The 14287-nt window shown below is 32.6% G+C and overlaps 1 protein-coding gene across 1 annotated transcript in view; it reads right to left on the bottom strand.

Annotated features, from left to right (window-relative positions):
• LOC124354613 (stomatin-like protein 2, mitochondrial) overlaps positions 1 to 14287 on the bottom strand; it is a 33371-nt gene that overhangs the window by 8219 nt on the left and 10865 nt on the right. The window contains exons 3-6 of the mRNA XM_046805213.1: positions 13950 to 14097; positions 5008 to 5128; positions 1419 to 1546; positions 817 to 972 (exon numbers count right to left, since the gene is read on the bottom strand). Coding sequence (XP_046661169.1) covers positions 817 to 972; positions 1419 to 1546; positions 5008 to 5128; positions 13950 to 14097 — 553 coding nt within the window. The remainder of the gene's footprint in view (positions 1 to 816; positions 973 to 1418; positions 1547 to 5007; positions 5129 to 13949; positions 14098 to 14287) is intronic.

The raw sequence follows: 14287 nt of genomic DNA on the forward strand, positions 1-14287 counted from the left end.
ATTCCTTATAATTGAATTACAATATTACTTTTATCTGCATCAGTGGATAAAAGAAAATCAAAACTGATCTAACTTTGCAGAGAATAGTCCATCTCCTTCAGCCAAATTAGAGTTGCCTCTATAACTTACTTTCACAGGACATTGCGCAGAGGACAATGATTTTCTATGTGATCCATTGTTTGGTATTCTGCTCCACAATAACATGATTGTTCAAGACTACCACCATTTAGAGCTTCCCCTTCAACTCCATGGAAAATCATTAACCTTCACATGGAATCGAGCAGAGAACAATGTTTTACTATGTGATCCACTGATTGGTAATCTGCTGTACAATCACATGATTGTTCAAGACTGCCACCATTTGTATTTCCGAGTTGACCGGATTACGGATGGCCAGGAAGTATAATACATGTTACGGTATCTTTGGTAAGAAAAGAAGAAATATTGCATTTAAATGTATTATTACACACATTACTTAGTGCATTAAATGTGACACCATAAATAGATGACATGCCCATAAATAATACATAGAAAACAACATCACATTATTTTGTATTGTATATAACTGTGGCAAGTGCATAAAAAATAGGCTAAAAAAGACAGCCAAAACCTTTATGGATGCAGATAATTAACTGCATCTTTGTTGATTATTTTGTATGATTTATATCAATTATCTTTAACTTTTTCTTTTCATATCCACAATACACTGTACTAGTATGGTCTTTTATATTGGATGAAATTTTACCTTGAATAATGTATATAATAATTTATCTACATGGGTGGAATTTAATTTGAACTCAAAAGTAAAAAAAGTACCAGAAGCAAGGATTCTTGCAGTCCGTTTGCCCTCTGCTACATTGATGTCTGCCGCTCTCACACCCTCTGACTCCAAGATAGCTGCTCTCTTCTTGCGTTCTGCCTCCACCTGCATTTGCATGGCTTCCTGCACTCTGGTTGGCAACTTTATGTCACCTGCAGACATACCAATATAACACATTAAAGATTTTATAAAGTGAAAGTATAAAGTGGTTAATTATAAAGTGGTATACAATCATTACTACATTGCAGTCATTTTGCGTGACTTTAAATCTCAAAGCTCAACTAAATAGAAAGGTGTATTGAATGTGCACACTTGTGAGGGAAATATAAAGTGTTGGCATAAGTGATATTAGAGATTATTAGTAAATAAGTAATTCTGTTACAAAAGGAATGGGTGTAAGCATAAGTAAAGTTAAGAAGGTCATATGAGATAGTATGATCAATCGTATCTTGAGTGAATCAAAAGAGATGAGAAATGGGAGGTTGATAAGAGGATGTTGTGGCCAAATCAAGATGCCTAAACCAATAAAGTAACAAACATTTTTTAAATTTCAACAAACATTTTTTTAAATTTCAAATGGTTATAATAATTAACTTACGAATTTCATAACGCAGGCAGGTTATTCCCCACGCTGCGCTGGCTTTATTGATAGATTCTACGATGTTCACATTTAAACTCTCACGCTCTCTGAACACCTTGTCCAAGGCTATTTTTCCAAGTTCTGACCTACAAAATGGCAAAACTTGCAATTAGTTTTAACATTATTATTTCAGTAAGTAGTGCATTATGAGAACAAAATGACATATATTATTTTATTCAAGTAATCAACATAATGGACAGACAAAATTTGGAATTTTATTAAAAAAACTAACCTAAATTGGACAATATTTATTATTAAAATTACCAAACATTATCAAAAAAGAAGATAATGTAAATATTTTTAAAAATAAACTAAAAAGATACCTTACAAGACACCCTTTTTATAGCATTGATGAATTTGTATGTGCACAGTTAAATTAAGATGTTCGCTTAGTCCTGTTTCAATACATTGTCTAGCATAAAAAATAGTAATATCTAGTTCATGTAAAAACTAGTTCATATTGACACTATTCCAGTAAAAATGTATAAAAATTGGAATAAAGATATTTTGAATTGAATATAAGGAGCATTAACCTGTTGACGAGTATGAACCGAAAGATAGCCAAATGAGTGCATAAAGCATACAATATGAGGGAGAATGACCTTTATCTTTTGTTGTACTGAGGATTTGTATTGTTATTGACATACATTGACATTGCGATAATGTCACTGTACAAGTCCTAGCTTTGTATAATGGTGGTATCTAGCAGCCAGTAAACGGTAACCTTTTATCTCCCAATGGTCTGTCCAACCACTCACTTGGATGAAGCCGTCGTGATTCATTCACTGCCTATACCATGCACACATGTCAACCAATAGGTTCAATTTTTCCAAATAACATTACATTATTTCACCATGTACAAGGTATGTTCAAAAAGCAATGGGAATTCTCACTTTAAAAAAAATACTTATTTATTTGCTACATTAATGTGGTCACCTTTCCCACTAGATATTATGCACTTGTGCCAGTGCTTCTTCAAATTCTTGAAAGATTTCTCAAACTCGATCTTTGGAATAGCCTTTAGCTCTTTTAAGAGATGCACCTTTGTTATCTATGCTTGTAAAACGATGGCCCTTTAAGGTTCTCTTTATATTTTAGAATTTAAAAACGTACATGGAGCCATGTCTGGAGAATATGGAGTCTGGGGCTCATTACAGTACTGTTTTTGGCCAAAAAATCACGAAGAAGCAATGAGGTGAGAGCAGATGTATATTTATACACATTTGGACAAGAGGAAAGTTAAGTTTTTTTTTATATTACACCTTAATAAATCTTTTAATTTTAGTTATTTATTAAAGTATAATATGAAGAAAAATAACTTTGATTTTCCTCTTCATTTTATGATCAAAATTGTTTATTTAGCCTCTTAACCCATTGCAGGTGACAAAAAACCTTAGCACGTGAGACCTAGCAGCCAGGTTTGTTTACAGCAGTAGGCAGTTGGCCGCTCACCCGCAGCACGGTCACAGTTTACTTGTGGTAATTTTAACTCCACTATTTAAACACATTACATATTTTTCTGTACTACTATATGCATTTATTTATTTAGATAAGTACTGAACTAAAATAATAAAATAAATCTACAATAAGATTCAGCTTGTTAGTCGAAGGCTTTGAACAGCTTGGGATTGTACAATAATATTTGCGGATAATCTCGAACTAATTCATTGTCAAACCAATCATCATTGTTGCCATATTCTCTGTCAGTGCAACTTTTTAATAACAATCTGTTAAGTTTTGAAGAACACAGGTTATCACCAAATGTAAACATCAAACGCGACCAACTGCCATTTATTACAAACCATACAGAAAGTTAAAGTGAAGATAATATTAGTAACAGCTGATACCATTTCAGCTGATACTATTTGTAGGCTACTAATGCGAAACCAATGCAGTACAAAACGTAACTGAGAACATCCGAGCACATTCTAGTAGATAAATAGTAATTGTTAATTTATTTATTTATTTTATTTATTTATTTATTTCGTTTATTGAAGAAATGCTTACATTACAGGCATTGCCCAATTACAATGAAGCATTAAAGTAATACTAAATATACTAAATAGAGGATAAATACTAAAAATAACAATTTAAAAGTTCATCTTCAAGCGCTCTCAAGACAATGACAAACAAGTAGACTATAGTTTACAGCTGAGAAGTATAACATTTAAATCAACAACAAGCAATGTAATAAAATGTGTATGGATAATGTAAAATAATAAATGGTAATAGTTGACGACAAATAACGATAGATATCTGTAACAAATAAATAAGAAACAACAACAATAACAAGACTTAATATATAACAGTTAAATAACGATAATACAAAAACCAAACTAATTAATACTGAGTGAAACACCCTGAATAAATTGGTCTAATGAGTTGCCAAAAATATCAACATTGATTGGGAGTGAGTTATGCAAACGAATCATTACATTTAACGGAGAGTTAGCCGCCAGATTGGTACGAGAGTAACGAGGCGAAAACAACAGACGACTTCTTGAATTCAGCCGAGGGACACTGAATTGTAGTTTAGACAGCAGAGCCGAGTCGTCGAGCACACCGCCCACCAGCTTATACAGGCACACCAACATAGCCACCCGTCTTCTTTTACCCAGGGAGTCAATACCGAACAATGATAACAATTCTGGATATGGAACGACTGTTGTGTAGTGATTAAACTCTTTATAATACAAAAACCTCAGAAATTTCTTTTGGACATTCTCTATTAAGTCAGACTGATATGCGTAAGATGGGTTCCAGATGACAGATCCAAACTCCAATCTAGATCTTACTAAAGAGCAGTAAAGAAGCTTTATTACGTCAGTATTTTTTAAGAAGTTACTAGATCTGCGTATGAAACCTAAAATGGAAAAGGAAGACTTACAAACTGAAACTACGTGATCTGCAAAAAAAAATTTCTCATCGAATATAATGCCTAGATCTTTAATGGAATTATTAGACACTAATTTTGTTCCTCCCATTTCATAATCTAAACGAATAATATTTTGCTCAGACTTTCTAGAAAATCGCATAATTGAACACTTATTGATGTTTAATTTTACCAGGGGGTTAATGGCGAATTGAGGACGCGTAGCTCACATCTTTCAGTGTTTGGTCCACTAAACGGCTGGATGTGACCGTTTTTCAACCGCAATGGGATAAGGATATTGGTTCTATTATATTTGGATAATATTTTTATATAAATAAGGAATTGGCTATTTACTGAAAGAATATTCCAATGTGGTCAAAGATCTCGTTCCATTTCATGCATTATCTAACTATGGTTATCTGAATATGTTTTAAAAAGGATGAAGGAGATTAGCTAAATTTGATAAATGTGTAGATTAATCAGTAATAAATGTTTCCAATATGGATTCCACATTAAACATTATGCTATAATGTACTCAACTCCTACGGCTCTAAACCTGCACAAGAGTTTTTAACATGAGAAACCAACCAAACCAATAACTTGTGTTCACTTGCCTCTTGTCAAAGAAAATATACACCAAAGTTCTGGAAAATACTAAGGCCTATTATACTGTACCTCATAGTTGTTTGTGCGAGCTGAGTTATAGCAAATTCCGGATCTTCCACTCCGTAGCTGGCTAGGTACGGGTCATTAATCCTTAAGTACAGGACACCATCAATGTTCAGGTTCACGTTATCTGCAAAAAAAAAAACTGATTATGTCCTACTAATCAACCTTCCATGTCTGTTACTTTGTATACTTGTGGCAGTACAAGAGAATCTCATCAATAAAGGTATAGAGAGTCTTGACACTATTTGAATCATTACAAGTCAAGATTTAGATGAAATCAGCTACAAATTTAGGCTATATGTAAGTGTTTTACTATGAGAAGAAACAACCGGAGAGTCCAACAGTCATAATTCAACAATCCTAAGCTGGGAAAAACAGAAGTAAAACCACTGAGTCAAATTATCATAAAAATAATATAATACAGACAAACTGCTACAATACATGCAACAAACATTCAAAATAAAACATTTAGACAAATTATCATGTAAATAATGACTTATTTCATAAAATACATTAGTCTGAAATATGTATATATTGCTCTGTATACAGATTGTATTGAAATGCTCTGTATACATGTGGGTGTCTGAGGTTGATTTTTAATTATAGTAAACTGCAACATTGGCCCATATTTCATTTTTATAACAATACATCAATAATTCACTCGAGATTCTACATTAAGTATAGTGGCTTAATGACACTAGTATTTCTATGGTCCATGGGATATGAACCTGAGATCTCTTGTATCAAGTATAGGACATACACCATAACAATTGATTGAGAGTCTCCAAATTTTAGAGCTTAAATTGTCAGTGAATAAAAATAGCTCTCTTAGTTCTTTGGCTTATGCGGCTAGAGTCACAACTAAGTTCATACTGTTTTGAAACATTGCTTACACAATTAAATTCTTGAAATATTTTTACTTCACTGTGGAGAGCCATCTTCATTCAACAGATCTAATCGAGACTACCAATAAAATAACATAATAGCTCTATAAAAGTAATACTAATGTGGTTATGCTCCAAGGAATTCTCAAACATTCAAACAGATATCAAACTGAAATTGTGTTGATAGCTCAGTTTATCAATTAATTTAATTGTATAGAAATCAAAGTGCATTAAACAATTCAGAATCGACCTTTAAGTTAAATAATAAAGTTTTATAATTTAATCTTAGTCTTTAAATCTAATATCTGTTGTTCAAACGATCGATCATCCATGGTATTTGCTATAAACCACGCACAATATATAACAAAACAATTACAATATAATTTTTTTTAATATTCACCATATTAAACAATTGAATTTTAAAAATAAATTCATATTTTTACATAAAATTAGTTAATATTTTGGATAGTTATAATATTCAAACACTTAATATTCAATATAATGATAATATATAGGCATCAGTCTTTCATGTTTTGCAACATTTTTATATTTTAGGCCAATTTCATTAATTCTTAAATACAGAGTGTTTATAAATGAATATTGGAGTTTTAACGTTTTGTAGTATTTACTACATAAAACTTAAAATTATAATTAAGACATGAAGTTGAAGAGCAACTCAAATAGCTATACCTCGATAGCCCAGTTCTTCCTAAATTTTGATCAATGTGCGATTGTTAAAACATTTGCTTCAATCCTGTTCCTTAATTGGGTAGGTCAGCGGGTAGCGGAGGTACATACACACAATTCTTTATGAATTCTCAAAAGTAGAAATGACATCAGGTCGGGTGAACGTGGAGGCCATGCGAAACAAGGCCCCTTGAGACCAATCCAGCAGTGGGGTAAAATGACGTTCAATCAATCGGGTACTGAATTATGCCTAGTTATGAGACGGTGCACCATCTTGCTGCCAAATGAAGTGGTTCATCTACTTCCAATTAAGGAAATAACCATAGTTCAAAAACACTATGATAAGAAATACCAGTTATAGTTCCTTCTCCAAAAATGAAAAGGCCCATAAACTTCCCACCTAGATATGGCACATAAAATATTCTATTTAGGGGAGTCTTACAGCAGTTGTACCATCTCGTGAGGGTTTTCTGAGCTCCAGATACGCACGTAGTAAGTGTTCAGATGTCCACTGAGGTGAAATATAAATTGATCACTGAAAACAACATGATCCAGTAAATCTTCATTGTTGTGCAACATTGCAAAATTGGCACGTACAACCAACACTCTTCACTAACCATTGGTCGTCTTGTACTCTTCCCTTTAAAATGGCAGACAGTATCTTCAAACTGATGACACCATCTACAAGTGTTATTATCACTTGCAGAATCACAAATGAACTTTTCACGGAATGCATGTTGCACAGTTAATACAGATTCAGTTTTTGCAAACTGCAGAACACAAAAAGCTTTTTGTTCACGAGTCACCATTTTTACTACTAGCGCTTTCTGATGGATGGCGGAGGTAACATTCCTTCCGCATGCGCACAGTTGACAACAAACTAAAATCTTTGGGTTGCTCTTTGATTGATGTATAAATTATAATTTTAAGTCAAAACTATGAAGTGTTAAAACCCTGATATTCATTTTCAAACACCCAGTATATTGACCCATTGGCATACTGTCATGGAAGGGCTTTGTGATACCAAGTGGCCTATTCATTCTTTTTAAAATATTTTCTATAACAAAACTTCTAAATTAAAACACGTGACTGATGTCTAAGAAACTGTAAAGTGTGTTAAGAATACAAATAAGAGCTGAAACAAGGTGATTGTGCAGGTAGTCTCGTGTGGCTCTACAATTATTTTGAAGCCTTCCATACTCAAGTAGATTACGATGCAGTAACACTTGTATATATGTATATAACTCATAACTTTTGTATATTTGAAATATATTTTGCTATATATTTAGTGTTAAGACTTGTTTTGTAACTGTTACTGTTAAGTTCACTTGTATTTTGTTGTGAACTATCATATCATAAACATTAAAAAAATAATATTGCAAATTTTGAGATTAAAGAAAATTACATCATTGTTATTTATAGGCATCATTTATACAATTACAAAAAAATATAAAGCTTCAGCAATATATGCTGAAACTAACAAGTAGAAGCAGTTTCGTTCTGTTATGGACACAAAATCGCTATATTACATTTCATATTTTATTTAATGCAAAGCAAAAACATGAATTTGTATCAAACAAAAGATTTAGGAAATTAGGTTTCCTATGCAGATAAGGTAAATTTAATTATATTAAAATTAAAAAATAAGGTTGCTTTCAAAAAATTGTTGTATAAAGAATTAGGTTTGCTTTATATACATATACAAATACAATAAGAACCTATGCGGAAAATTTGAATTTGAAATTACATAAATGTTTAGCTTGAGTGTTATTGATAAAAAAAAAAACACATTATATGTCAAAGATAACTACAAATGGGCGTAAAACAATTAAAAATAACATTTCTTAAAAATGTGTTCTGATTTCCTATGATGTGTACTTACACAAAAATGTTTATGATTTGCATCTACTATTTCTTTTGGTATATAGTATTCAAGGAACAAATATTGTATTTTTTAAATAAATATTTTTAGGAGTACAAAATTACTTTATATAGTATTCAATTTTAAATAATAACCATGAAATACCAAACACAAGTATTAACCCTTTGCGATCGGATGCAGTATGTAATAGTATGTCCTCTACGATCGCCGGTGGCCAGTGTGACGGGCCACAGCCATCTGCGCATCAAGTCGTATTAGTTTTTCACTTGAGTTGTCCCCGGCGCTCGGATGGCCAGTGAGACTGGCCAACATAGAATTCCTTCAACGGTCGGATGGCCAGTGCCACTGACCAAGAAATACATTCTGCATTTAGAAATACTTTTATCAGCGTTAAGATGGCTATAAAGTGCTGAAACCTATCGAGTAAAACATTGAACTAAATGAAACATCTGTTTCATTACATTTAACCATCTTGGATTTGAGGAATACTAGAAATAAACAGGTGTTTGTCCAGTACCATTTGACAGTGGGAGCATTTCAGATTTGTTGAAGTGTCGTAAATATTGTGATTAACCTAGTTTACTTGTTATTGTGTTAGATATCGTGCAGTTATTTATATTTAGATAAATGCAATTTATTAACAGTTGTCAATATGGATAAACCTTTAGTCCCTGACGATTTTGAAGAGATACTGTTTTAATGAAAATAGTGATGTTGACTCAAATCATGACAGTGTACAGTCTAATTTCAGTGGTGATTTTGATAACTATGTAACTGTTGAAGAACTATTTTGAAGAAGATTCAGATTATATTGAACATAATGATGAAGTAGACCAGACAGACAATGCAAATATAGTAGGCCTAGACGGGACAGACAATGGAAATATAGTAGGCCTAGACGTGGCTAGAGAATGGAAAGAATGGTCTGAAGGTGATGGAAACTTTTACAAATTTATTTGGACACAGGTTAGTGGTTTTCAACTTGCAGGTAATGAGAAAACCTTCAACCCCTTTAGAGTTTTTTCAGCTTTTCTTTACTGATAGCCTATTGGTAGAAATCGTAAAAGAAACAAACAGATATGCTATTGAAAAAATTCAGAAAAACACACCTTTACAAAAGAAAATCAGTATGGTGGTCATGGGTAGAACTAACACTTTCAGAATTGAAAGCTTTCCTTGGAGTTATTATAAATATGGGAATGAACGGCAAACCAGAAATGGCTGACTACTTTTCCACAAATTGGGTAGACTACCAACCATTTTTTAAGGATGTTTTAAGTAAGGAAAGATTCTTACAAATATTCTGGAATTTGCACATATGCCCACCTCCTTCTGGTCCTGTCGCTGGGACCATTGACTCGTTCCGGTAAGGTAAGAAATGTTTCTGCGTATCTGGATAAAAAGTTCAGAGAATATTATGTCCCACAAAAAGAAGTCAGTGTTGATGAAAGCACCATAGGCTTCAAAGGACGTATAGTCTTTAAAGTCTACAATAAAGACAAGCCGATTAAATGGGGGATTAAGGTGTTTGTGTTGTCTGAGTCCTCAACTGGATATATCTGCGCTATTGAGCCATACTTTGGTAAAACAACAACTGACCGCTTGAATAGGCCAGATTTAGGAGTACAAGCCGCATTGTCCTACAATCTTGTAGCTAAGCTTAAGGAATCTTATGGCAACATTGAGGGCCTCCACGTCTTCACTGACAGGTGGTATACAAATGGATCTGGCAGCAGAACTTCTAGAGTGGAATGTTTATCTAACAGGTACTGTAATGTTAAACAGAAATGGCCTACCCGCAATTGTGAAACCACAAAGAAAAAATGCCAAAAAACAGACTCAAAAGCTTAAAACTGAAACAAGGGGACATAAAAACCTTCAGGAAAGATGAAAAGTTTCTCTGTTACTGTGGAAAGACAAAAAGGTAGTGTCAATCTAAGGTACACTGTATGGTGATAACACTACCGTGGCAGTTAGGCGACAGCAAAAAGATAACGTAGTACAAGAGGTGAAAAAACCGACTGTAGTTTGCAATTATAACAAGTACATGGGGGAGTTGATCTTGCGGACCACTACATATCCATCATACTCTTTTACCAGGATGTCGATCAAGTGGTGGAGGAAAGTTTTCTTCTGGTTGTTGGAAACCGCCATCGTCAACTCATTTGTACTTTACAATGCCAATCAAGACCAATAACATCAAGTTAGACAGAGAAGTTACAGAAAAATGTTGATCACAGAATTAGTCGGGGAAGTGCGGAATATGAAGAAAAGAGGAAGACCGTCTAACAGTGTAGATGATGAAAAGACTTAACGGAAAATTACATTTACCCTATCCTCTACAGACTGGCAAAACCAAGGACTGCTCTGTTTGCAGTGACAGAAGGCCGGGGATGCAAAGAAAACGAACAAATTTCTTTTGCAAAACATGCTCCAACAATCCAGGGCTCCATATCGGCGAGTGTTTTGAGAAATACCACTCAAGCAAAAAGTTAAAAGAACAATGAAACTAAAGTCGGCCACAGTGATAGCATAAGTAGCAATATAAAGTTTTAATTTCTTTCATTATTCAATAAGTATCTAATTCCAATTTCAAATTAATGTAAACCAAATGTATATTATAATTCCATTAATGTGTGTCTGTATAAACAATAAAACAATTGCAGTAAAGTAATATTAGTTTTTAAAAGAACAATGAAATAAAAGTCGGCCATAGTGATTGTAAAGTAGCAATATAAAGTTTTAATTTCATTATTCTATAAGTATGTAATTTATTGCACTTTCAAATGTAAACCAAATGTATATTATAATTCCATTATTGTGTGTTTGTATAAGCAATAAAACAATTGCAATAAAGTAATATTAGTTTTTTAAAAGAACAATGAAATCAAAGTCGGCCACAGTGATAGCATAAGTAGCAATATAAAGTTTTTAATTTCTTTCATTATTCAATAAGTAGGCTATCTAATTCCAATTTCAAATTACTGTAAACTAAATGTATATTATAATTCCATTAATGTGTGTCTGTATAAGCAATAAAACAATTGCAGTAAAGTAATATTAGTTTTTAAAAGGACAATGAAATCAAAGTCGGCCATAGTGATTGTATTAGTAGCATTATAAGGTTTTAATTTTATTATTCTATAAGTATGTAATTTATTGCACTTTCAAATGTAAACCAAATGTATATTATAATTCCATTATTGTGTGTCTGTATAAGCAATAAAAACAATTGCTATAAAGTAGTTTGTTTTTAATTATTTAAATTTTAAATCCCACATGTAAACATTGCAGGTTTTACTACGAAATAATTCCGAGTTGGAGGAGGAAGGCCGCTACGATGAATAACAGCTGACGCAGAGATCGCCGTGGGCAGTGACACTGGCCACCCGAGCGGCGAGGACAACTCATGTAGTAGTCATTCTGAGCTGTCTTAGAGTAAAACTTGGCCAGTCTGACTGGCCATCCGATCGCAAAGGGTTAACCTGTCATGGTCTAGATTAATAATTAGTCAAATGCCCATGCTCTACTTGACGTACAACTGTGGCCATACAGCTAGCTAGCTACTCTAGACTGTTATGCAGGGTTTAAGCTGAGATGAAAATTAGCAACAATGCTTCAGACATTTTAGCAAAAATATTTGTCTTGTAGCACTTATTAAATAGCATTGGTATTCCAGGAGATTACAATCAACTTATCGAAAAACAGTCTGAAGTTCTATAATACTTTAGCCTAGTGTTGTTAAAATATTTAGAACTTCAATAATTAGAAAATTTTTGTGAAGAGGTTTTATTAAAAGCAGTATAGTTAGAAAATACTGTTGTTTATTTATATTGTAAAAATATAATTGTAAATATTTATTGTAAAAAAACAAAGTCTTCTCTTAGTTAAAAAAAATTACATTAAATAGTATGGTTATTTTGTATTAAAAACGTTACTTTTAACATCAATCCTTAAAGACTAATTAGGCCCTACCAACATCAATCAGTCTGTAGCCTTTAGTATAAAACACCAATATTTAAACCTAATTGAAATGAATTGCTTTTTATTAGTGCCTTCAATAGAGATTATTAACAAATTGCTTAGATTGGTTATGCTTAATCTTTTACAAATGTCTGACATTTAAAAATAAAATTTCACTATAACATTACCTCAAATCTCCAATATTAGTTACAGACACTAATACAAAATGTTTAGAAGTATACAACGTTTGTTTTTGTTTGTATGTGTGTCAGCCACGGCGCATCAGCACCGCTGTCATAGGAACAAGTATAGTCGTTCGTTGGATACTACTCTCGCTTCTAAAAGTATATATATAAACTAGTTTATATGTTGGCCACAAACTAACTAGTTGAGTAATAATTACAAACGGGAGTTAAATTAAAATTTAGCTTGTTTATTTATGTGTCTAGAAATAAATCAAATTTTTTACAAACTTTAAACATTAAATCTAAGTTTTTATGTTGGTAAGAACAAAAAATTGTTAAACACATTTTGTTGATTTGCCGCTGCTGGTGCATGCTCATTGGAACGCGTGAACTGTCAGACCATCGAGGGTTATGTTGCGACGATTATGCATGGTCCACTCACGCCCTTAAGTGCAAGAAGAAGCCTTAATAAATTCAATATGGTTTTAATATATCAGACCATTTCTCATCAGCTTTTTTCATATGAACCTTAGGCCTCCAATGGCAGGCTTAACAATGAATAATTAATAACTGAATTACTGTCAAAATTGCAGGTTAGTAGTAAAGCTCCAAAACCGGTACTTTTTTCATTCTTACAAACACCAAACTTAGTTGTAAATAATTTGCTTTATACGTATAGAGGCAGAAATAAACAAGCTTAAGTTTAATGTAACTCTCATAATTTTAGCTCTATTAGTTAGTTTGTGGTTAACGTTCAGACTTGTGTATCTACTTTTTGATCCGAGAGTAGGCAAGCGTCTTCCAACCAGACAGTTTGTTAACTGGCAGCGCCACACGGTGTCTAATATTTTATAAAAATGAAATTAAATGTGATGAAAAATGTATGATCTTATAGTATCATTGAAAAACAATATTTTTAACGCTGTAAATTGGTTTTCAAAATGCGATATACTTTTTTCACGGTTAGTTCTTTCTCGCTTTCATCGCAATTTCGCGAGAGCTTTTCTTAACATCGTCGCATTTTCTCTGCTTGTTTCGCAAAATATGACAAATGTGATCGCAGCTTAAACCCTGCTGTTACAGGTTAGTGATTACCTTATAAAATGTTAATTAAATAAACAACCACGATAATCTATTTCTTTAGTGATTTCAATCAAACTCTGAATGAATTTCCAATAGTTATGGTTACGACTTGATTAAATAATAGAACCACAAAAGTTTGACTCGCCTGAAGTGATAGCACTTTGTGGACATCAATGGTGATTTCCTTAAAAATTTGAATCTATTTTTTATAGTTATTGTTATGATTTGATTATATAATAGAACCACAAAGGTTTCTTGACTCACCTGAAGTGATAGCACTTTGTTTGGGGACGTCAATGGCGATTTCCTTCAAACTTTGAACATATTTCACTTTGTCAATGATTGGAAGCAATATGTTCAAACCAGGTTCCATTATTCGAAAAAATTTACCCATTCTCTCTACGACCCATGCCTAAACCAGAATAAAACAAACAAGAACATGACAAAGCCATAAATCAACTATATATTATAAAAAATCCTTGTTACTGAAACAAATTAACAACAGTTATAGTTATTTTACCAAAGTTAGTAAAATTTACTACATTAACAAAAAGTATAAAAAGAAAATGGTTATTACACATTAAATTTACAGTTTAATCTTG

This window comes from Homalodisca vitripennis, chromosome 2 (assembly GCF_021130785.1).
Source record: "Homalodisca vitripennis isolate AUS2020 chromosome 2, UT_GWSS_2.1, whole genome shotgun sequence".
NCBI lineage: Eukaryota > Metazoa > Arthropoda > Insecta > Hemiptera > Cicadellidae > Homalodisca > Homalodisca vitripennis.